General features: G+C 37.1%; 1 protein-coding gene across 1 annotated transcript; it reads left to right on the forward strand.

The window, feature by feature from the left end:
* Positions 1-19,178: 19,178 nt before the first annotated feature.
* LOC132620038 (RNA-dependent RNA polymerase 1-like) lies at positions 19,179-24,360 on the forward strand. The gene is made up of 4 exons (XM_060334765.1): positions 19,179-19,251; positions 19,374-19,623; positions 20,078-20,228; positions 23,292-24,360. The coding sequence occupies exons 1-4, from the start codon at positions 19,179-19,181 to the stop codon at positions 24,096-24,098; spliced, it is 1,281 nt and encodes a 426-aa protein (XP_060190748.1). The 3' UTR covers positions 24,099-24,360.
* Positions 24,361-26,226: the final 1,866 nt, after the last annotated feature.

Genomic DNA, 26,226 nt, shown 5'->3' on the forward strand with positions numbered 1-26,226 from the left:
GCTTCAAGCCTGTGTCATTTAATTCATGTTGAATATGTGTTATGACCATACATGTATGCCATAGCATTGGCCTCAGGATTATGTGTTAATTAGTGTCTCGAGAAATATTTGACTGCCTAGGTTCTGCCTTTAAGGTTCATCCCTATTAGTTTTATTTTGCATAGTTAGTTTTGCCCCCATGTGGAATTCTATGGTATGGTATTTTAGCCTAAACATACTCATCGATTGTGAGCATGCTTATTGATTGTGAGCTTAGACTTGCGCTCTTGTCTGAATCTGGTATACCTCTTCCTGCATGCTATGACCTGCTTGCTTTTCTCACTCTGACCATTGTTTGATTACGCCAACCTGTTTTGTTGATGTTCCTTTGACTCCTGCATGACATCCCCTCCTCTTTTGACATGTATTTTGGCTTATTTCTACTTCCCTGCTTGCTTCAGTCGCGTTTCCTACGCAAACATGAGCAGTCGATATATGTTTAGCCACTTAGTGTTTGTTTGGTGTTGCTGTTGGCAAGAAACTGCCTTCAGTTGTTTCAGTTTATTTGCTTACTATAGCAGCTGATAAGAAACTGCATTTAATATTCAAATTTGTTTGCCGGCATACAGTCGGATATGAAGCCATGCCCAGTTATTGAGTTTGTCATGTGTGAGTGTTGCAGTTAGTATAAAAAATCAGATTCAAAAGAACACAGTTTGTTTATTCAGTGGAGATTGTAGTCATGGTTTAGAGAGTTACGGGCTGATATTTGATTGATCCTTTTATTAATAGTGTATGGTTAAAATATGATGTCCATCTTGTCAAATAATAATGTCCAAGCCCCTGTCTATGTGCTATACACTATGTGACTTTGCGTAAGTCTCCAGCTAATTTCCAATAATGCATATGTGGGCGCCACTGCTGTTTGCCTATGAATTACGCATATGTATACTCGAAGTATAATATACATCACTTGTGTGCAATGCATAGTCTATATTTCAGTTTGTTTCGCTCAAATTTCGTGCGCTTGTTATAAGTATATTTCGATTTAAAAAAAATCCGCATATAAATGCATATCGATATTGTGTTCGTGAAATGCAGTTGGATATACATAATATACATAATCAATGGAGTTGTTTTAAATTCATATGTTTGTATGCTTAATCTTATTGATCATATACTAATCTCCTTCTTATCTTTCTTTTATGCATGAACCTTGCGTACGAATCCGAGGACTCGTTTCCTCTTTCGCATTCGGTGTTGGGCTAAAAGCCCAACGTTATCTCCTCTCGGGTCAATCTGCGCCTACAGCAGATAAAATATTCTAGGCTAAGCCCAATAGCAATCCCAGGCCTGCAGCAGCACACAAAAGAAATTTGTTGGGCCGAAGCCCAGCGGTAAACAGTTTCCAGCAATGGCCCAAATAGGCCAGACCCATTTAATAGCAGCTTTTCTTAAAATATGGGTTGAACTCATTTTAATTATATTTTCTTTATCTATTTAATTTGTATACTAACCATTTGTTTGTTCTTATCTAGTTTACATAAACCTTAATGAATTAATAGATTAGTTTAGTGACGGGTACTTAGTTTAAGGAAAACTAATCATCAACTCCATAAATTTTATTATCTTCGGTTATGTCAAAACTATTTATAACGTCTAATACTTATATGTTATTCGAAATGATTGATTCGCAAAATGGCATGACTATATTTTTTATCGTATCAAGACTTCATTAATATGCCATTACAAACTCAAGCATATTTTATACGAAACTCATTCAAGTTGAAACGTTCATGCATATTTGTAAGCCTAATTAAGACAATATATTTAGAATTCTACTTATAAATCTAGATTTTCTATATTGTTACATTCCTATAATATGAATTATTCAAAGTTTAAAATTGCATAAATCCTTTTCTCAAAAGCCATTATATATAGGCAAAATATCCTAATTTCATACAAGTTTTATCTTGAATAGCATCTATTATATTTCCACATAAAGTCTTTGTAACATTTAAGCTTTATTTTTTTAAATAGCATTTAACATTCTCTTTTATACGAGTTGTTATATTTTTACAAGTATTATTTTAAATAGCATTATTTATTGCTTTCATTTGAAACCTAAGCAATATTTATACTTCTTATATTTTTAAGTAGTATTTAGAGTCCTCTTTTTGTGAAAATTATTATATTTTCTGTAAATCTTATTTCAACTAACATTATTTTCTTTTAAAAACTTCAGTAATATCTTAAAGTCATTTTCCAAATTTAGGCATTATATTTAATTTAATTAATTAATCTAAGTTGGTAGGATAACCGTGAGTTAACGGATTCTAAAGGATGCCTAACACCTTCCCTTTAGGATAATATAGAGCCCTTACCCAGAATCACACTGGTTAGCAGACCATTAACGGAGGTTTAGTTTTAACTTTACCTTAGCTAATATTTAGGTGTCCTAATTCACCATTAAATTAATTAGGTGGCGACTCCTTGAAACAAATAAACAGGAATCACCAATATGTCATACTCCTAAATCAACCCGGTTAAAATGGGGTGTGACAGCTTGGCGACTCTGCTGGGGACTTTAGGCTCTAACCATAACAACTTAGGTTAATAAATAATTTGTGGGACATTTTGTTTTGCTTTATTTTCCTTATATTGTTGCTTTATATACTTCTAAATGTTTGTATTTCATTCCTTATGTGCATTTTTTCTATATAATATGTGCATTACTGCTTTCCTTAAACTGGCATTCCATTCATATTTTCTTCCACTTCTGGAAACTCACACTATCACACGTACACGCGAGGTGTGTTTTGCGCACCCGCAAATTTCTTTCGTAGAATCCAAATTTTAGGAGAGTTGGCGTATACGCGGGGTGCCCGAGTAACGGGGACCGCGTAGCCTTCTCACTCGAGCAGTCCGCTTGGGAACCTTGCGTCTAGTAAACCCATTCTTAGTCTACTTAGGGTAGAGCGAAGCCAAAACCTTGTAAGGACATGCATCATTTTAAACCTAGGAGGCTTAATACCCTTGGTGTATTAAGTTCATTAGTCAACCTTACCAAATGTCCAAAAGAGTCTATGACTCTAAGTGACACTACTCACTATCTATGTGCATTATTTGAAGGACAAATATGTGGAATATGTGGACCTAATACTCTATAGATAAATATTGCAAGGAAACTGACATTTTGTTGCAGGTTGCCGTGGAGCATTAATTAATGCCGGAGGTTGAAGACAACCAAAGGAAATTAGTGAAGTTGAAGTATTAGATATCTTAGGTTGATTTTGAGATGTATTATTGGCATGTAATAATTTTTATTCTTGCAAATTACTTTTAGGAGGAGTTGTGGAATAATACATAAAAGACATGTTTGTCCTTCAAATATTCGTTAGGCCTACCTCTGGCATAAAGAGGTCCCTTGCATTATAAAACGCGATGTATTATGTGCAATAATGTGTTTATATGCAATAATATGTCCTTACCGTATACTGACTCATTTTCTTTTTTCTTTTTCTTGTTTTATCTTTTTTCTTTTTAAAATTTATTTTCAAAATAAAAGGTTGACTTGTGCTAAAGGGGAACTGGCGGAGCATCCATATTTCACACGGTCTAAAGCCAAGAAATCAGACTCTGACTCATCACTAATCGCCTGGTTAACTAAAAAGACTCGTTCTAAAATGGAGCAACGTTTGATCAATGCAACCACTTCATCTGAGCCATCTCTTAGTTTGCCGATCACGAGTGATCCCACATCTTCTAATCAACCAGAAACACATTTGGAGATCATTGCTCGTTTGGAGCGACGAGTTGCTGAATTAAGTCACATGGTACTTCACAACCGGTCATTTTTCAAACGCCACCACATATGACTCCATCTCATGGGGTTCGTCAGACTTTGCCTATGCCAGATTCTCAAAACAAGCAAGCTATTTTACCTCTTCTCGACCAGCTCATTTCAATTTAGGCAACCCACATCGGGTTCGGTCCTCTCTTTTATTAAAAACAAAACTCAAAAGTTTTTATTTTGATCACGAACTACGTCTGGCCTGATTCCTTTGGGATACGTAGGCAACCCGAGGCGGGTTCGGCCCTTCTATCTTAAAATTTTTATCTTCAGTTTGTCCAAACATTTTGGTTCCTATAAAATACATAAGGATTTTTATACAAGACTTGGTCTTCCCACCGTTTAAATTCATGTGTTTTAGTATCTTGAAACTGGGACAAATTTTTGAAATCGGTCAAATCACTTTCAAAATTTTTTCATTACAACTTTCTCACTTTTCGATCGTTTAGAACCAAGCGTTTCCAGGACTTGAAACTGGGACAAATTTCTTCATTATAAGTTCTTATTTTTCAATTGTCCAGAATCAAGCATCTCTAAGACTGAAACTGGGACAAATTTTTAGAAGTAGCATAAAAGTGGTTTTAAAACAAAAGTCCATCCATATTTCTAAAATGTGAGTAAATTCAAAAATCGAGTCTTCTTAATCATGTTACATATTAGAGCCACTAAGTATTTCCTTTCAAAGTCATCCAAATCTCATTACTTTTATTTTCAAAATACATTTTTTTATAACTGAAACTCCCCGGCAAAGCAAGATATGTGGTGAGACATCGAAGAACGTGGACGCGACCGAGACAAAAGTCAATTCAAGGGCCAAGTTCCCCGATATGCACAAGTCAACCAATTTTCTTTTAAACTCACAATTTTTCTTTGTTGAGACAGGTCCAATTAACATGAACATGGTGCATATGTTAAATTATGGGCGTAATCAAAAGTTAACTTTCTTCAAAATGCAAATATTCTTCAACGTGGATGCAAAGGTAGCTTATGCCGAACGGCGGACATCGTTCCACTCATCACGAAATTTCGATTGCAACAGTGGACACAAGTTCATCTTTTCATCCAAGGGTTGTAAGTATAATTCTTTCAGACCCAACTATTTATTCTTATCACTAACAATTGTTTTAGCTCGTGACATTCATCGATGGATCGAATACATATAATCATGGACACTGACCTTGATCACCTGTTATCGGTTACAATTCCTCAATTTCGACATCATTTCATACATATTCAAATCATTATCAAATTCTTTTAAAATGAGGTATTTTAATAAGATAGCAAGATCTAAATATTGCATCGTATATCAAATTGTGGGGTTAATTATAGATTTAATTTCCGTCACAACGGGACAGGGATTAAGATGTGGATATCTTTTTACAATACTATTTCTAAAGTGGACGTGGATTTACATTTACATTGTGGATGCGAGCATGGAAGTGAAAATAGAATTATATTACGGAAAATATACCTACAATTGTAGAAAGTGGATACAGATTTACGTTTTCGAAAGTAAAGTGGATTTATTTTGCGCCGTATAATACGGATGTGAAAGTAGATATAGGTTTGTTTTGCACCGTATAATACAGGCGTGAAAGTCGACGTGGATTTATATTTTGTACCGTGAAAAGTGGGCATGGATTTACATTTTTGCACCATAGGAAGTGGACATGATTAGGCGCCCACCTTAGAATGCGGGTATGTCAATTTTCAATTTTAGGCACCCACCTTAGAATGCGGGTATGTCAATTTCAATCCAGGCACCCACCTCCGAATGCGGGTATCTTATATTTCAAGTTCATGCACCCACCTCCGAATGCGGGTATCTTATGTTTCAGTTCAGGCGCCCACCTCCGAATGCGGGTATCTTATATTCCAGTTCAGGCGCCCACCTCTGAATGCGGGTATCTTATATTTCAAGTTCAGGCGCCCACCTCCGAATGCGGGTATCTTATATTTCAAGTTCAGGCACCCACCTCCGAATGCGGGTATCTTATATTTCAAGTTCAGGCACCCACCTCCGAATGCGGGTATCTTATATTTCAAATTCAGGCACCCACCTCCGAATGCGGGTATCTTATATTTCAAGTTCAGGCACCCACCTCCGAATGCGGGTATCTTATATTTCAGTTCAGGCGCCCACCTCCGAATGCGGGTATCTTATATTTCAAGTTCAGGCGCCCACCTCCGAATGCGGGTATCTTATATTTCAAGTTCAGGCACCCACCTCCGAATGCGGGTATCTTATATTTCAGTTCAGGCACCCACCTCCGAATGCGGGTATTTTATATTTCAGTTCAGGCGCCCACCTCCGAATGCGAGTATTTTATATTTCAGTTCAGGCGCCCACCTCCGAATGCGGGTATTTTATATTCAAGTTCAGGCACCGACCTCCGAATGTGGGTATTTTATATTTCAGTTCAGGCGCCCACCTCCGAATGCGGGTATTTTATATTCAAGTTCAGGCACCGACCTCCGAATGCGGGTATTTTATATTTCAATTCGGGCACCCACCTCCGAATGTGGACTCAACTTTCGAAACAGGGGTTGCAAGTGTAACTTCTCCAACTCTGTCTTATTTACACCTATATTTCTTTATTGCTAACAATTGTTTTTAGCTGGTGGCTTTGAATAAATATCGAAGTTGGCATCACGCATCAAATCGTGGAACTATTTCTTCTGCAGCGAACTGGGGCAAGTTGTCGGGAAGGATAATCAGACTTCCCGACACGGGTCAAAGATCTACCTCGAACACTCGTCTCTAATTACAAGTATTCTCTTGCGTTCCAACAATTCAATTTTCAGAATTCTCAAGTTTCTATCATAATACCCAGTGTTATCATAATTCAGCACTGGGACAATATTTTGCAAGATTCGCGCTAATCGGGTTCAGGTGTCGTAATTGTTCCAGAACTACACTTGACTTGATTCTCGTGCAGCCCGAGATATGTAGGCAACTCAGAGACCGGAGTTCGGTCATAATCCTCTCAGATTTCCTTTAGCCGGGACAAAATAGGCTATTGAGTCAACGTCTTTGCCCGACAACTCTTTTCATCATTACCGGGCAAAGAGGGACAAGTTGTTGACACCCAATTTTGTCCCGTCTCTCTGCCAAAATACCTATTTTTAAGCTTCTAATATTTTTGAAAAAAATAAAAAAATATATATTACGTTTACTATAATTATTAGCCTCTTATCAATATCGCTATTGTATCATTCTATCAATTATTATTATTTACCGTATTTTTATTATTATTATTATTATTATTATTCACAATTTTTATCATTTCAGTATTTTTACCAGCTTACGCACACACGTCGCATTTATCTTTGTATAATTAAATAATAGTATTTATCTTACTGTGGATTTTCGGAATATTATTGCACGGCTAGTACAACGCCATTTTTTCTTATCCGAGCGTTGAAGATTGCATATTTTGTATTGAGAAATATTTAACACAAGTTATTTAAACAGATATTTTATTTAAATTTAGAAGCCAAACTATTCTTTGCACTCAGTCCGTATTTTTACTTACCGGACCCCAAATCAAAGTCCGATTAACCCCTAATATTTTTTGGACTAGTCCATATCTCTTATCTCAATTTTTGGAATAATTCGTGTTTGAATTTATTAGTCTATTCTTTTAATACCCAGTCTAAAAATTGACCCAGTCCATTTACGGACTGGTCCGACCCATTTTCAAGAAAATAAGGGAACCCTAAAGGGGTTCCCCTTCATTTCTCCTCTTCGCCTTCGCCGCACCCCACCTTCCTCCGCCTCCCTCTCTCGTCGTCATCTCCCATCTCCGTCGCCACCCACCTCCATCACCAGCAACCATCCATCCTCCATCACTACACCCATACCCCCACTTCACCACGTGATCCCCACTTCACCACCGACATCCCACTCGCCTCCGACACCTCTGTCACACCCATCACTCCACTACACCACGCGTCTGACGCCACTCCCACCACTCCTCTGACACCCTCCACTACACCACGACACCCACACCACTGTCATCCCCACTCAATTTTGTTCCCCACGCCGCTCTCTCTTTCCTTCACAAAGAAACCCTAGATCTCCCCTATAAATATTGATTTCTATGATCGTTGAAAAGGAGGCCCGGAAAATTGAGGCTTTCGAATCGCAAAATCCCCCCCCCCCCCCCCCCTGAAATTAAATTCAGAAACAAGCCCTTTTTTTTCGCTGTTCTTGAAATCCTGAAAATCTCTAAAATATGAGTCTTTTAATCACCTAAATTCCGAGTTCTATTAGCACTTTGATCTTGTTTGTTTATCAAATCAGAATACTACATCAATTCTATTCTATTTTCATTGGTTTTGGTATCATTGTGAACCCGAGCATCGCAAGCTCGGATTCGATAGTGTTCGAGTGGATATCGAGACCTTCGCCTCACTTCGCTGCATCCACAAAAGGTTAGCATGTTCCTTTCCTTTTCGAATCCGAAATTTCGAGTATGTTAGCATGTTTATTTCGTTTTGGTTGAATCTTAGTTTATAACTTGTAGTATCGAGCATGTTCAGGATTGGTTAGTTCGATTCTGGTCTTAATGATTCTCGTATGTTCGGGTCTAAATTTAGTTTGGGTTTTGCAATCTGGAAGTTTGATAGAATATATTTGTTTATGTCTTAACTTTAGCTTAGCTCAATTTCGTTTTTTTTTTGTTGTTGGTCGTAGTTCGCAACTCTTATTCAGTTGTGTATGTGGTATGTTCTGTTAGAGAGGTAGGCATTCATCTAATAATAATCTTGTTAGCTTGATCATTTCAAATGGAAGGAGGAATTTGTTTGTTCATCATTCAGAATGTATGACTTTCCTAGTTTGGGTCCTGAAGCTAAAATGTGTCTAAAGTAAAGGGCTGTACATCTAGTTAACTAGCCTTCAACTAAGGAGTGCTAGAAGCAGCATAAAGGGTAAAAAATAAAATAAAGAAGCTTGTCTATTTACTGTTCTAACCATTCATGGTAATATCTGAATTAAAGTGAATAGGAATGGTTCAGAGATGGTAAATCTTATAAGATGAGAATTGCTTAGTTGATTCATTCCCAACATTACTGCTTGACCAAACCTTGCACTGTTGAACACATAAGTTCGATTGAATGTTGTGCAACATCTGGATAATCATGTTTGCTTCAAGCCTGTGTCATTTAATTCATGTTGAATATGTGTTATGACCATACATGTATGCCATAGCATTGGCCTCAGGATTATGTGTTAATTAGTGTCTCGAGAAATATTTGACTGCCTAGGTTCTGCCTTTAAGGTTCATCCCTATTAGTTTTATTTTGCATAGTTAGTTTTGCCCCCATGTGGAATTCTATGGTATGGTATTTTAGCCTAAACATACTCATCGATTGTGAGCATGCTTATTGATTGTGAGCTTAGACTTGCGCTCTTGTCTGAATCTGGTATACCTCTTCCTGCATGCTATGACCTGCTTGCTTTTCTCACTCTGACCATTGTTTGATTACGCCAACCTGTTTTGTTGATGTTCCTTTGACTCCTGCATGACATCCCCTCCTCTTTTGACATGTATTTTGGCTTATTTCTACTTCCCTGCTTGCTTCAGTCGCGTTTCCTACGCAAACATGAGCAGTCGATATATGTTTAGCCACTTAGTGTTTGTTTGGTGTTGCTGTTGGCAAGAAACTGCCTTCAGTTGTTTCAGTTTATTTGCTTACTATAGCAGCTGATAAGAAACTGCATTTAATATTCAAATTTGTTTGCCGGCATACAGTCGGATATGAAGCCATGCCCAGTTATTGAGTTTGTCATGTGTGAGTGTTGCAGTTAGTATAAAAAATCAGATTCAAAAGAACACAGTTTGTTTATTCAGTGGAGATTGTAGTCATGGTTTAGAGAGTTACGGGCTGATATTTGATTGATCCTTTTATTAATAGTGTATGGTTAAAATATGCTGTCCATCTTGTCAAATAATAATGTCCAAGCCCCTGTCTATGTGCTATACACTATGTGACTTTGCGTAAGTCTCCAGCTAATTTCCAATAATGCATATGTGGGCGCCACTGCTGTTTGCCTATGAATTACGCATATGTATACTCGAAGTATAATATACATCACTTGTGTGCAATGCATAGTCTATATTTCAGTTTGTTTCGCTCAAATTTCGTGCGCTTGTTATAAGTATATTTCGATTTAAAAAAATCCGCATATAAATGCATATCGATATTGTGTTCGTGAAATGCAGTTGGATATACATAATATACATAATCAATGGAGTTGTTTTAAATTCATATGTTTGTATGCTTAATCTTATTGATCATATACTAATCTCCTTCTTATCTTTCTTTTATGCATGAACCTTGCGTACGAATCCGAGGACTCGTTTCCTCTTTCGCATTCGGTGTTGGGCTAAAAGCCCAACGTTATCTCCTCTCGGGTCAATCTGCGCCTACAGCAGATAAAATATTCTAGGCTAAGCCCAATAGCAATCCCAGGCCTGCAGCAGCACACAAAAGAAATTTGTTGGGCCGAAGCCCAGCGGTAAACAGTTTCCAGCAATGGCCCAAATAGGCCAGACCCATTTAATAGCAGCTTTTCTTAAAATATGGGTTGAACTCATTTTAATTATATTTTCTTTATCTATTTAATTTGTATACTAACCATTTGTTTGTTCTTATCTAGTTTACATAAACCTTAATGAATTAATAGATTAGTTTAGTGACGGGTACTTAGTTTAAGGAAAACTAATCATCAACTCCATAAATTTTATTATCTTCGGTTATGTCAAAACTATTTATAACGTCTAATACTTATATGTTATTCGAAATGATTGATTCGCAAAATGGCATGACTATATTTTTTATCGTATCAAGACTTCATTAATATGCCATTACAAACTCAAGCATATTTTATACGAAACTCATTCAAGTTGAAACGTTCATGCATATTTGTAAGCCTAATTAAGACAATATATTTAGAATTCTACTTATAAATCTAGATTTTCTATATTGTTACATTCCTATAATATGAATTATTCAAAGTTTAAAATTGCATAAATCCTTTTCTCAAAAGCCATTATATATAGGCAAAATATCCTAATTTCATACAAGTTTTATCTTGAATAGCATCTATTATATTTCCACATAAAGTCTTTGTAACATTTAAGCTTTATTTTTTTAAATAGCATTTAACATTCTCTTTTATACGAGCTGTTATATTTTTACAAGTATTATTTTAAATAGCATTATTTATTGCTTTCATTTGAAACCTAAGCAATATTTATACTTCTTATATTTTTAAGTAGTATTTAGAGTCCTCTTTTTGTGAAAATTATTATATTTTCTGTAAATCTTATTTCAACTAACATTATTTTCTTTTAAAAACTTCAGTAATATCTTAAAGTCATTTTCCAAATTTAGGCATTATATTTAATTTAATTAATTAATCTAAGTTGGTAGGATAACCGTGAGTGAACGGATTCTAAAGGATGCCTAACACCTTCCCTTTAGGATAATATAGAGCCCTTACCCAGAATCACACTGGTTAGCAGACCATTAACGGAGGTTTAGTTTTAACTTTACCTTAGTTAATATTTAGGTGTCCTAATTCACCATTAAATTAATTAGGTGGCGACTCCTTGAAACAAATAAACAGGAATCACCAATATGTCATACTCCTAAATCAACCCGGTTAAAATGGGGTGTGACAGACACGCGCTGGTATTATAGACCGGGTAACATAGGGCTCTGATACCAACTTGTCACGACCCAATTTGGAAAAGTCATGCAGGCACATACCTTTCTCACCTCGGTAAGCGAACCCTCAACCCAACGATAAGTAAGGAAATAAATAAATAAATCAAGCAAGTAGAAAAGAATAATTACGTAAGTCTCACAATAATATATAATGGAAATGGTACGGAAATTAGGAAACACTCCCAGGGTCTGATCTAAGTCATACAAGAGCATCTAAAAGAAATAAATACAAGTCTGGAATAATATAATAATACATCAATCTGTCTATAACTCAGAGTAGAAAAGTAAGACATAATAATAAGAGGAGTCTTCAAGGCGGCGGATGATTCATGCTCACCCTGGAAACTTGATACTAATGCTGAAGGCGACTATCAGCCACGGTAGATGGAGGAAGACCCAACCTAGTAATTTGCATTCATAAAAGAATGCAGCAAGTGCAAATCAATACAAAACCACAGTACTAATAGGAATCATAGGCCGACTAAGTATAGCTAACATAATTTAGACAATAAAGCAAGATAGGCAGATAAATCAACAAGTATAAGTCAAACATAATCGAACCAAGTACACGTCATCGCCTAAGTAGAGCATCTAATTCCAAATGTGCCAAGTCTTAATATGTCCAATCCGAATCCAACATCACAAGTAACAACACCAAATCATCTCAATATAAGCCGTGATGTAATGCAATGAAATAATGTATGAATGCAATGAAATGCCATGCAAATGCTATGTACACATGTACTCCAGAGGAAATATCGATACCTCGGTAGCACAACCGAAGGTGACTCGCGAAGTCTAAGTGCTACTCGTCCCGGATCTTTGCCCAACAGACAAACGAGACTTGGATCTTTGCCCACGGGGGTTCTCACCGGCACCATCCTAGGGGACCCGCGGAGTCTATACGCTCACTCAATCCACGATTCTGGGAGTAACATCGAATATCAAACTCTCATGTTACTTTCATTTAAAAATCGAGCCCAACTCATCACAGTATTTCATCAAGTACCAACAATTTATGAACAGTATATCATGAGAGTGCGTGCAATGCATGTATCATCACCAATAATCAGGTCTATATCAGTACCAACAACGGGTACGCCAACAATATAAAAGTGTCACAAGTACAAACATAGGTACGCCAACAATGTCATAAAAGACTACACAAGTCATATAGAACTATATCCTCGTATCAACATCAACCCGTAAGATACTACAATATCATCACAATCAAGATGGAACAACAGAATCCAATATCTACTAGCAGCACGTGGCATCAAGCCATCACAGTAGAACAATTAAATCATAACACAACGGGGTGGCTAGCCCCAATCACGCAACAGAGCCCAAACTAAGACAATATCCAACCCAACTTTATACCCGAAGGTTTACATGCTTTCTTTGATAATATAATCTAAATATATGTTTCGCTACACGAAGTCTCACCAAGGGTAAGCCATAACCTACCTGGATGGCCGAACAGCAAACACTGATAAATCACTCTTTTTCCTTACCTTTCCGCTGAGCCTCGAGATCAAAGAAATCTAGGCATATTCGAAATCTAGATTAGAAATCATGAAGAACGATACTAATATTGCTATTATTCAATTTAGGTCAAATCCAACCCTAGAATTTGGGGATACGGGGGCCCGCAAGGTCAAAACGGAAAACTCGGGAGTAAAATATCAAATTAAGCACTAGATAATGATAACCCAACAACTAATTGCTAATTTAACTCATGGATTCGCCTAATTTCGAATTTCAAGCAAAACTCCCAATTTTGGGTATAAACCCTAACTCTTTGATTCAAGAATTCAACGCTAATAATCGAAGATATATGATTAACAACCTTAGATCCATCAAAATCTAGCATAAACTCCATCAATTTCATCATTAATAAGCCTAGATAGAACATTCATTAACTCCACTCTTAGCTTTCATTACTAAGGAATTACTAAGGAAAGAGGAATCTATGATGATTACGAACAAAGAATTAGTAAAGAGGATTAGCAGAACTTACCACCAAGAACCTTCACCAATAATCTCCAAGAACAGTTCCAAGAGCTCTATTTTCGTAATGGCATCAAATGATAGACTAAGGGCTTATTTATTTCACACTTAATGAAATAACAGGCCGCCATGACGGTATCGGGGCCGCAACAGCGCCCTCACAGACCACTGGGACGGTCTGGGCCAAATCACACTTGGTCGCCCTAACGGCCATCCCACGGCAACAGCGGTGCCGTTGGGACGGCACAGGTACCGCATTGGCGGACACCAGGTACCAGAAACCCAACTAATATTCTAAGTCTCAATCGAAATCCCGAACCACTCCCGAGGCCATCTGCTCACAAACCACATACATAGATCCATATAAAAATACGCTACGAACGCACTCATGACCTCGGAATTTCCAATGGAGGTCTCGTTGACCGAGTCAACCCCCGATACCTCATTACCAATTTTCCAACCCAAGTCCCAAAATGCATCTCAGTGCATTAGGAATCGAACCAGATATACACACAAGTTCTAAACGACCATCCGGACCTCTCGGAATCGATGGATTTTCGAAAAAGGTCCGTTTACCTAAAAGTCAACTTTGATTCAATTCTTTTTCGCTTAAAGTCCATATTTCACAAAAGGTCGCCCGAATCAAGTCTAGACACCTCGGGAAGCATGTCAATGGTCCCCTCGGGTGTCAATTGTCAAAACGAGCTAACCAAGCTTGGAAAAGGCACGGCAAAGCCGAAAAGACTATAACGATCAAACGGGTCGTTACATAGTTTCAATCCAGTTCAAATATGCAGATAGCCACTCAAAGTTGGCACGAAATGCCAATTAGACGCTAAAACTTTACTAGTGTCCAGATATCAGACAAAGTCATGTGCTTTTACTTTCTCTGTTTAGCTTAGGAGGGTGTTCTTTGTACTTTTACTGTAGCTTCTTTCGAATTTTTTTTATGTGCTAACTGGTTTATCCTCTTTGGTATGCAGTATTGTTTTACCATGACACAGAATGCAGCAACCATATATCTTTGATGAATCATAAATGAAAGCAGTCACTGCTAATAATCGTATAAAAAGCAATTAAAACTCTGTTAATTTCATTGGCTGTAATGTGCTTTTGTCCAAATTTACCATATTGTGTTCTTTTTAGTGTTCGATCACTAATTGGAGTTTAGCTTTGTGAGTAAAGTTTTTTTTTTTTTTAATTTGGTGGTTAGATTGTTCATAAATAATTTTTCTCAAAATAGACGGTTTACTAAATAATAAGGGAATCTCTAGGTATGTTGTAAGATTTAACATCAATATGGCTCTTTGTTGTCCATTCTATAATTACAGAAGTTCTGTACAATTTAACATCAAGATAATCACTAGGTGCAAAAAGTTTGTATCATAGACTAGAGCAATTTGGATAGCCCTTTAGTTTGATTTTTTTATGTGCTTAGTTTCAATTAAAGAAGAAAACTCGAAAAACGATTAAAGAACGTTGACATTTTTTTTATCTATAACCGTGGTATTCAGGCCAGCTTGCGTGTGCCTCGACGAAGTCCACGAAGTACCTTGCTTTAAGTTAAAGAATGTGAAAGCAACTTTTCTACTGTATTTGCAAAATTCCGTCACGAGTATAGTTGCATCAGTTAATATATCCCTTCATATTATATATACACACACACAGTAGTTCCCAATTTCAAAAAGAAAAAAAAGAAAAAAAAAAAAAAAAAAATATATATATATATATATATATATATATATATATATATATATATATATCCTTTCATGTGATTGAATTCTGGTCAGATGGGTGGTCTGTAGGAAAGAATAGGAAGATAATATTTTTTTAGAGAATGCTCAAGTTGTATTAGGCTACTTAAGGCCACTTGAGATGATTACAATCATCAATTACATCTCTATTTATACTACTCAAAAAACCAGTTCAAAAGTCTTGCACAAATAACTAGATACATGTATCACAAACTTTTAAAAGATTTCTTGAAATACTAAGAGATAATATTGAAAGACTAAGTGATATTCTTGAAACAATAAAGTACTCCTAGAAAACATAAAAGTCAAGGATAGTATCCTTGTGAATGCATTAATTCCAACACTCCCCCCTTAATGCATTTGCTTGACAACTCCAATGCGTTCTCGAAGATAGCAAAACTTTTCTCTAGGAAGTGCTTTGGTGAAGATGTCAGCAAGTTGTTCTCCTGTCTGGCAATAATGCAACTGAATTTCACCTTTCTCTTGTGCTTCTCGGATAAAATGGTACTTGATGGAAATATGCTTCGATCTTTCATGGTTGACCGGATTCTTGGCAATGGCAATCGCTGATTTGTTATCGCAAAACAAAACAGTCCCTTCTTTTTGTTTTTCACCAATATCTTCAAGAATTCTCCTAAGCCAAATAGCTTGAGAAGTAGCCTTAGCTGCTAAGACATATTCTGCTTCGGCAGTGGATTGAGCAACAACACTTTGCTTTTTTGACAACCAAGAACAAATGCTTGAACCAAATAAGAAAGCATAACCAGAAGTACTCTTCATGTCATCTATACTTCCAGCCCGGTCACTATCAGAATAGCCAATTAAGTCCAAATCTCCATCAAATTTGTACATTATACCATAATCTATTGTTCCTTGCAAGTAGCGTAGAACACGCTTTGCAGCTCCAAAATGCACTTGGCTTGGTTCTTGCATGAATCTGGATAATAAACTAGCAGCAAACATAATGTCAGGTCTTGTTGAAGTAAGATATAGCAGGCTTCCAATCGAGCTCCTGTAAAGTGAGCTATTAGCTTTCTTTGCTCCATCATCTTTTCTGAATTTCTCATTTGCTGCTAATGGTATGGCCACAGACCTGCAATCCATCATTTTAAATTTTTGAAGAATACTTTTAGTATACTTATTTTGAGAAATAAAAATTCCTTCTTTCACTTGAGAAACTTCAATGCCCAAGAAATAATGTAGCAACCCAAGATCACTCATTTCATAGGTTTGCATCATATTTTGCTTGAATTTCTGCATCATCTTCAAATCATTTCCTGTAAAAATCAAATCATCCACATAGAGACAAACAATGACAATGCTGCGATGTTCTTGCTTCACATACAAAGTGGCTTCGCTTTTACTTCTCTGAAAATTATTTTTCAGAAAGTATGTATCAATTTCATTGTACCAGGCTCTTGGTGCTTGCTTCAGCCCATAAAGGGCCTTTTTTAGCCTGTACACCTTCTCTTCTCCCCCTTGAACAAAAAATCCTTGAGGTTGCTCAACATAAATTTCTTCATCAAGTTTTCCATTTAGAAATGCAGACTTAACATCAAGTTGAAAAATCTTCCATTTCTTTTGTGCAGCAACAACAATCAAGGTTCTAATTGTCTCAAGACGTGCAACCGGAGAGAAAGTTTCATAGAAATTAATACCTAGCTTTTGAGTGAAACCTCTAGCAACCAACCTTGCTTTGTGCTTTTGAATTTCTCCTTCTTGATTGAGTTTGATTTTGTAAATCCATTTTAGACTTACAACTTCTCTTTCGTTGGGTACATCCACAAGCTCCCAAGTATTGTTTTTCTCAATCATCCGAATTTCTTCTACCATGGTTGTCTTCCAAACATCATGTTTTATTGCCTCCTCATAATTTTCTGGCTCAATACAGGCAAAGTTGTATCTTTGATAGATGTCACTCAACATTCTTGTTCCTCTTGGAGGTGGTTCTTCATCTTCTGGATCTGAGATTTCTCCCCCTTGAGGGACATCTTCCTCTTCCTCATCCTCTTCTTGACTTGGCACATTTAAAGAAATGATAGAAGTATTCTCCACCTTTTTTAATGCATTGTAATGAAGTTGTAAAGGAAAGTTTCTTTTTATCATCTTTACTTCAATAATGACTTGATTTGGCTCAATTTTATCATAAATTCTACAACAACTATCTCTAAAGAAAGAGAATAACCATTTTCCATGAGCTGACCAACACTAAGCAAATTTTCTTCCAAGTCAGGAACATAAAGGACATCATGAATTTGCTTACCGCTCCCTATTTTGTTGATCAAAATGGTACCTCTACCTTTTGCATCAACTAAGGCTCCATTCCCCATTCTCACTTTAGAAGTGATGCTGCGATTAATTGAGAGGAAAGCCTTTTCATCTCCAGTCATATGATTGGTACAACCGCTATCAACATACCATTCATTGCTTTTTGCTGAAGCATCAGATTGAGAAGCGTAGAAAAGGTTTTCTTTCTTTTCTTCCTCTTTTCCTTCACAGAAATTTACTTGCTCCTGTTGCTTGTGCCTGCAGTCCTTCTCAATATGGCCAAACTTTTTACAAAAGTTACATTGGGGCTTGCATTTGTGCCAACATTTTTCTGCATTATGATTAGTCTTTTTGCAAATTTACAAAAAAGACTAGTACTTTTCTCACTTTTTTCTTCAACCTTCTTAGTAGAGCCATCACGATCCTGCTTCTTTTTTGGATTGTACTTCTTTTTTTGTTGATTCTTTGAGAAATTTTGAGAATTCTCATTGGTTATTGACTGGAAAGCCGTCTCTTTGGGTTGATTCTCACGAACAAATCTTCGCTTCTCGTGTGCACGGAACGATCCAACTAGCTCTTTGATGGAAAGCTTAGAAAGATCTTTCGTCTCCTCAATGATAGCAAAAATATACTCATACTTTTCTGTGACACTAATTAGAATCTTTTCCACAACTTGTTGGTCAGAAATTTCATCACCATGATTTCTCATTTCATTAACAATATTCATGACTCTTGTGCAATATTCATCGATTTTTTCAGATTCTATCATCTTCAAATTTTGAAACTCTCTTCTAAGAGTTTGAAGATTGATAGTGCGTACCTTTTCGTCACCATACACGTCAGCTTCCAGAGACTCCCAAGCTTGCTTTGCAGTCTCACAAGTAGCAATTTTTGCAAAAAATGCTCTTGAGACTCCCATCTGAATTTTGCTCAAAGCCTTTGCATCTTGACGACGCTTAGCCTCAAGATTTTTCATCTCTGCTACTGAAAGTTCACCATCGTCTTCTGGCTCTTCATAGCCATTTGCAATAATAGTCCACAAACCTTCAGCTTTTAGATAAGTTCTCATTCTTATCTTTCAGTATTCAAAGTCATTTCAATCAAAAAATGGAGTAAGAACAACTGAAGAATCAGCACCATCATTTGTTTTAGATGCCATAACTTTTTTTTTCTTCACCTGACCCCAGATTAAGAACGAAAACTGCTCTTGATACCAATTTGTAGGAAAGAATAGGAAGATAATATTTTTTTAGAGAATGCTCAAGTTGTATTAGGCTACTTAAGGCCACTTGAGATGATTACAATCATCAATTACATCTCTATTTATACTACTCAAAAAACCAATTCAAAAGTCTTGCACAAATAACTAGATACATGTATCACAAACTTTTAAAAGATTTCTTGAAATACTAAGAGATAATATTGAAAGACTAAGTGATATTCTTGAAACAATAAAGTACTCCTAGAAAACATAGAAGTCAAGGATAGTATCCTTGTGAATGTATTAATTCCAACATGGTCTACAATAAGATTCATTATTGATTTTTTTCATTCAATTTCTACGATTTAGTTATATGGTGCTGCTCGGATCTATAAGAGACTTGAAGAATCCTGTATTAGCTTCTTTAAGGAAACTCCTGATGATCAGTGGGTGAGGACAACAGATTTCACTCTAGCTAATTGGATAGTGCTATCTTCTAGCTTATGTTTGGAGTTTCATAATGGTGTTTAACTTCCAAATTTCCGTGAGAGTTTTTTTTACTATGCAGAACGTGAAAACCAAATTACTTTACAGAAGACTGGTTTTACCTCTTCTTCTTTCTCTCCAAAATTGCCTCTGGTTCCCATTGTCCAGCCCCCCAAAGGAGTTGTGTTGCCCTACAAGATATTGTTCAAAATTAGTTCTATGGTTCAGCATGGATGCATACCTTGGCTAGCATTAAATGTCTACTTTTTCCGATTAGTTGATCCTCAAAGGAGAAATATTGCTTGCATTGAGCAGTATGATGAGTATCTCAGGCATAAACAAGTTCCAAAATCTCTGTTCATTACTTTAGATGACGGATTGCTATACGTAAGAAGGGTCCTAGTAACACCATGCAAAGTTTATTTTCTTAAACTTCGTGCCTAGTCAAACAATATCACATAAATTGGGACGGAGGGAGTATATGTTATGAGTTCCACAGAGTTGAAGTCTGGAAGGATGACATTCTACATAGACTTTACTGTTCTTCATAAGAAACTACATATGTCCCTGATAATTGTGGAACTGATGCAACTTTATATAATTACGGGGTCAACTTTTTTTGTAACTACAATTCTGCAGTATTTCATCTATCTGGAATATTCTCAATTTGTCTTCAAATGTGAATTTTATTAATTTTTCTTTCTAGTAAAACTAGCTTCCATCCTTATGAACTCTTTCTATCATTTTTCATGGCATTGTTAATCAGTGTTAAAACTTTGATGACAGACCTCATCCAAATGAATGTTCTGGGAGTGATCTGGATGGGGATATCTACTTTGTTTGCTGGGATCAAGACCTGAGTCCCCCAAGGCAAGTCCAGGCGATGGATTATAGTCCAGCACCCAGCACAGAGTTGGATCATGATGTCACAATTGAGGTACCCCTAGTTTCGAACACCTAGTTAGCTTTACTTCCAAAAATATCATCCTTCTGATGCATCACTGGGAGAATTGGCATATGGTCTTGATAGTATTCTTTCCATTTTATCAAGGCGTAATGCATAGACAGCCCCTCTAATTGCTAGCAAATTCATCTAAGGCACTCGAACTACGACTTGTTCCAATTGAGCACCTGAACACATGATGAAATGTTCATATTTGACACTTTTCAGTTCAAATTTTGAAAACTTTTGTGTGTGATCGGAAGTGACCGTTGTGTAGATAAATTAACCACTTAATATATATTATCTCCTTTAGTTATTCATATTATCCTCAATTGGAACATGCTTGAGGTTTTACGGGTTATTGAGATTAATTCATATAATTAAAGGAGGTGACATTGTTTAAGTGGCTAACTTATCTGCGTAATGGGACGTGCAAAATAAAATTCCAAAATTTGCACTGGAAATGTCTAGTACAAACACTTTATCATGTGTTTAGGTGATCAATTAGAAGAAGTCGTAGTTCGAGTGTCTAAATGAAATTTGCTGGCGAGTTTGAGGGACTGTCTATGTATTAAGCCTTTTATCATCGCTTCATATTAGTCCACTTATTCTATTGCTGAGATTACCTTCTCCAAGACTTAGATTCAGTTGAATCTAGTCTGGTGTGTAAGTTAGGATTGTTAGTATACATACAACAACAACAACCCAGTGAAATCCCACATCGTGGGGTCTGGGGAGGGTAAAGTGTACGCAGACCTTACTCCTACCAAGGTAGGACGGCTGTTTCCGAAAGACCCTCGGCTCAAGAAAAGCATAAAAAAATAAAAAAAGTCAGATAAGGCTAAGAGATTCAAAGCGATATGGAAATGAAATAATATAAAATAAAGTAATACAATCGACACAGATACCACGGGATAATCAAAGCACAGGAAATAGCAGATAATAGCATAAATCGGAGCACAAGAAATTATATTGCGATACTGCGACTACTATTAAGAACGGATAACGAGACTATCTATTAGTCTTCTACCCTAATTTGGGTCCTCCAAACCCTCCTATCTAAGGTCATGTCCTCGGTAAGCGGTAATTGTGCCATGTCGTGTCTAATTACCTCTCCCCAATACTTCTTCGGCCTACCCCTACCTCGTCTGAAACCATTCATGGCCAACCTCTCACACCTCCGCACTGGGGCATCTGTGTCTCTCCTCTTCACATGCCCAAACCATCTCAATCTCGCTTCCCGCATCTTGTCTTCCACCGAGGCCACCCCCACCTTATCCTGAATAACCTCGTTCCTAATCCTGTCGCTCCTGGTGTGGCCACACATCCATCTCAACATTCTCATCTCGGCAACTTTCATCTTTTGAACGTGAGAGATCTTAACTGGCCAGCACTCCGCCCCATACAACATAGTCGGTCTAACCACCGCTTTGTAGAACTTGCCCTTAAGTTTTGGTGGCACCTTCTTGTCACATAGCACTCCGGAAACAAGCCTCCATTTCATCCACCCTGCCCCAATACGATGTGTGACATCATCGTCAATCTCCCCGCTGTCTTGCACAATAGACCCAAGGTACTTAAAACTACTTTTCTTCTGGATGGCCTGGGTACCAAGCCTCACTTCCACGCCAGCCTCCTGAGGTGCTTCACTGAACTTACACTCCAAGTACTCTGTCTTGGTCCTACTCAGCTTAAACCCTTTAGCCTCCAGAGTATGTCTCCAACCCTCCAGCTTAGCGTTAACTCCGCTACGAGTCTCGTCGATCAGGACTATGTCGTCCGCGAAAAGCATACACCATGGCACTTCACCTTGAATTTTCCGTGTCAATCCATCCATCACTAATGCAAATAGAAACGGACTAAGAGCTGATCCTTAATGCAACCCCATCACAACTGGAAAGTGCTCTGAGTCTCCTCCTACTGTCCTTACTCTGGTTTTGGCTCCCTCATACATGTCCTTGATCACCCTAATGTACGCCACAGGTACACTTTTAGCCTCCAAGCATTTCCATAGGATCTCTCTTGGAACTTTGTCATAAGCCTTTTCTAGGTCGATGAATACCATGTGTAAGTCTCTCTTCCTCTCCCTATACTGCTCCACCAATCTTCTCACAAGATGGATGGCTTCTGTAGTTGAACGTCCCGGCATGAATCCGAACTGGTTCTCTGAAATAGACATACCTCTCCTCACCCTTATCTCCACCACCCTTTCTCACACTTTCATAGTATGGCTTAGCAGTTTGATACCTCTATAGTTGTTACAACTCTGAATATCTCCCTTATTCTTGTATAGAGGGATCATTACACTCGCCCTCCATTCTTCGGGCATCAATGCCGTCTTAAAGATGACATTAAACAACCTAGTCAGCCACTCCAAACCTGCCGGCCCCGCGCTCTTCCAAAATTCCCCAGGAATCCCGTCAGGTCCGATCGCTCTTCCCCTGCGCATCCTACGAACAACACCCCTAACTTCCTCAACCTTAATACTCCTGCAATACCCAAAATCACGCCGCCTTCCTGTATGTTCTAAATCTCCCAACACAATGTCTCTGTCCCCTTCTTCATTCAAGAGTTTGTAGAAGTATGGCTGCCATCTCCGTCTAATGAGAGTCTCCTCTACCAATACTTTGCCATGCTCGTCCTTGATGCACTTTACTTGATCCACATCACGTGCCTTTCTCTCCCTCGCCTTGGCTATCCTGAACAATTTCTGGTCCCCTCCTTTCTCTTCTAGTTCAGCATACAGCATACATGTTCTTCATAATTGATCTTGGCTTTTTTAGAATACATGTTCTTCATAATTGATCTTGGCTTTTTTAGAATACATGTTCTTCATAATTGATCTTGGCTTACTGTAATTTTGAAATAATGCTTATGTAAATTTCTAATGTGTAAATATTTAACAAGAAACAATTAGCGAAATTAAATTTAATATTGTGTATAGTTTTATCAGAGAATTGGCGTGTTGCGCCTTAGTTCCCACCTGAAGTAGCAAAAAGAACGAAAAAAAAGTAGCCAAAAGTACCATATTTTTGCCCTTCGCTATTGGAAAACTAGGATAACAGAAACTATATTGTGAATGACAGCTTGGGAATCGTAGCAAATGCACACGTCGTAGTTGCAGACAGAGAACCTGAACTGGCCATGAGTGATCCATGCAAAGAACTTGCTCAGCTCTTTTCAATTGCAGTTGACTTTCCAAAGACTGGTGTTCCTGCTGAAGTACCATCTCGGTTGCGCCCTAAAGAATACCTAGACTTCATGGAAAAGCCAGACAAGCAAATGTATTACTCGGAAAGAGTTATTGGCAAGCTTTTCAGGAAAGTGAAGGATAAAGCACCGCAGTCTAGCTCTATCGCGACCTTCACAAGGGATGTTGCCAGCCGATCATATGACGCTGATTTGGAAGTTGATGGATTTGAAGATTACATCGACGAAGCTTTTGATTACAAAACTGAATATGACAACAAGCTTGGTAATTTGATGGACTACTATGGCATAAAAAGGGAGGCTGAAATACTTAGTGGTGGCATCATGAAGGCATCAAAAACTTTTGACCGCAGAAGAGATGCAGAGGCCATTGGTGTTGCTGTGAGGTCTTTGAGGAAGGAGGCGAGGACGTGTTTCAAGAGGCATAGTGATATAGATGACATGTTAGCAAAGGCTTCCGCTTGGTATCACGTTATATATCATCCTAGATATTGGGGTTGCAACAATCAGGGGTTGAAAAGAGATCATTTCATTAGCTTTCCCTGGCGTGTTTATGACCAGCTGATCCAGATTAAGAAAGAGAAAGCACGTAACAGGCCGGTTCTCCATTTGTCATCTCTCGGGCATCAGCTGAGTCGCATGGAGTTGATATAAGGTTTGCAAGTAAGCGTTAAGCTGATCTATATAATGTAAGAAATGTAAGAGAATTGCTATGATTGATATAATGTAAGGACCTACTTTAAATTATGCCTATTTGCCTAAAAACTTAGATCACTCTGTCAATATTGTTTTGTGACTATTGTGCGTGAATTGGAAAAACTCTTGTTCTGAAATTCACCAAGAATGTATATTGTGGTGGTGTAACTTGGTTGACTTCGTTGTAAATCTGATGTTTGTGCTACTTAAAGTTGAGAAAGTGCTCCTTACCTTATCGGCCTAAGAAGATTCAATTCATACCTGTAGAGAGAAAGGGATTACATCGAAATAATTCGCTGTGCATTTTAGTGATGGTTTCCCTTTCAGAATATTGCCATTTAGATGCTTGTTCACTCATTTTGTTCCATTAAACGTTTGATTACTTTCCAAGGATAGTACTGCCTCGTTCTTCAGCAGCTGCTTGACACGTGATCACTTTGTTATAATATTATGAATGTTATGTTAAGGGACCTAGTTTTCCCAACAGTGTTTGTCAATCATCAAAATAAATTTTAGTTGATGCAGGATCTCACAACCTGAAGATATTTGTCATGTATTTTTTTCTAGTGAATTTCTAGCCTTCCAGTCTGGAATAATTTTGGTAACTTGTTTGGTATTGGAAGGCAATTTGACTCCATATTTTCTGCTATCCGACTCCATATTTCTTGTTATTGCCCTGATTGTGAAAATTATCCGTATGGTGATTATTTGGGAATTATGGGAAAAATAGGTGCAGTGGCAGATATGAAATTAAAAAAAAATCATATCTTCCAAGCCTACTGTTACAGATCTCTCAAGTTAGCACAATGTGGGCAGCTTTATGTCTAGTGCTACGTAGGTTGTTCATGGTTCGGTTTCTACCTAAAAAATAATCAGACCAATCAAGTTGTTTTTTGAAGTACAATCATAGAATCAAACCAATTAAATCGGTTTTTCATTTAGTCGGCTTTTATCGGTTTTTTCGGATTTTAATAAGATTGATTGATTTGTTAAAATATAAATGCTCATTATAAGCTAATATGTGTAATCTTCTGAGTTTGTGACTGTTAAATAAATTGCTGAGAATTCCTTGATTGAATTCATATGATTCAAATATTATTGATTCTCATGCTTATTACTCTTCGTTAGATATCCCCAGAGACTTGAGTACATGACAATTAAATTAGTATATGAAGTGAAGGAAGTATAATATACTCTTCATATAATATAGATATTACATGATACCATGATACAATCGTATTATCCTAGAGACTGATCATACATAATATAGATTTTATAATGCTTATTACTCTTCATAAGATATCCCCAGAGACTTGAGTACATGACAATTAAATTAGTATGTGAAGTGAAGGAAGTAGCATAATATACTCTTCATATAATATAGATATTACATGACACAATCGTATTATCCTAGGGATCGATCCTACATAATATAGATTTTATAATTAAAACTGGTAAAAACAGACTAATGAAAACATATACGTAAACTCAATAACGTTACCTACAGAAAGCTCAAAAGGTTTGGTCTTATAATTGCTCTTGAGCTCGTCCAGTAGAGAGGACGTGAATAGTAAGTGCCGAATGCCAAAGGTCCCCCTATGGGCTATATAGGGACAATTTTGTTCTGAAATTTTCTTGTTAACTTACTGTAATACTTTTAAAATAAAACCCAAAAGAAAATATGTGTGCGTGTATGTGTGTAAAATTATAATTTTTTAGATAGTATTTGTATGATAGGTTTGATTCGGTTATTTTTTACTTAAAATCAAAATCAAAATCAAATCAAATATTGTCGATTTTTAAAATTAAAAATCAAATCAAATCAAACCTAAAAAATATTTATTTTTCCCGGTTTGATTCAATTTAGCAGCTTCCCGTGAACACCCCTAGTGCTACGGCTTGGTCATACCTCTCGTATATGTATTTCGCTATTGGTCGTTAATATACGAGGTAGGGGTGATGCCTAATCGCCTACTCTGAATGTGGCTTTTAATAATAATAAAAAAAGACATCTTCAAAATTCTGCTATGATCCCTACATGGCTACAATATGCTATTTATAGATACCTATATACATTACATCAAAA

This window comes from Lycium barbarum, chromosome 11, assembly GCF_019175385.1.
Source record: "Lycium barbarum isolate Lr01 chromosome 11, ASM1917538v2, whole genome shotgun sequence".
Taxonomy (NCBI): domain Eukaryota; kingdom Viridiplantae; phylum Streptophyta; class Magnoliopsida; order Solanales; family Solanaceae; genus Lycium; species Lycium barbarum.

What these genes read in the sequence shown, in the direction of transcription:
- LOC132620038 (XM_060334765.1), top strand. Translation starts at nt 19,179, where the DNA reads ATGGTGCTGCTCGGATCTATAAGAGACTTGAAGAATCCTGTATTAGCT. An exon ending in CAGTATGATGAGTATCTCAG is followed by an intron (nt 19,624 to 20,077) that starts GCATAAACAAGT and finishes CTTTGATGACAG; the next exon opens with ACCTCATCCAAATGAATGTT. An exon ending in ATCATGATGTCACAATTGAG is followed by an intron (nt 20,229 to 23,291) that starts GTACCCCTAGTT and finishes TTGGAAAACTAG; the next exon opens with GATAACAGAAACTATATTGT.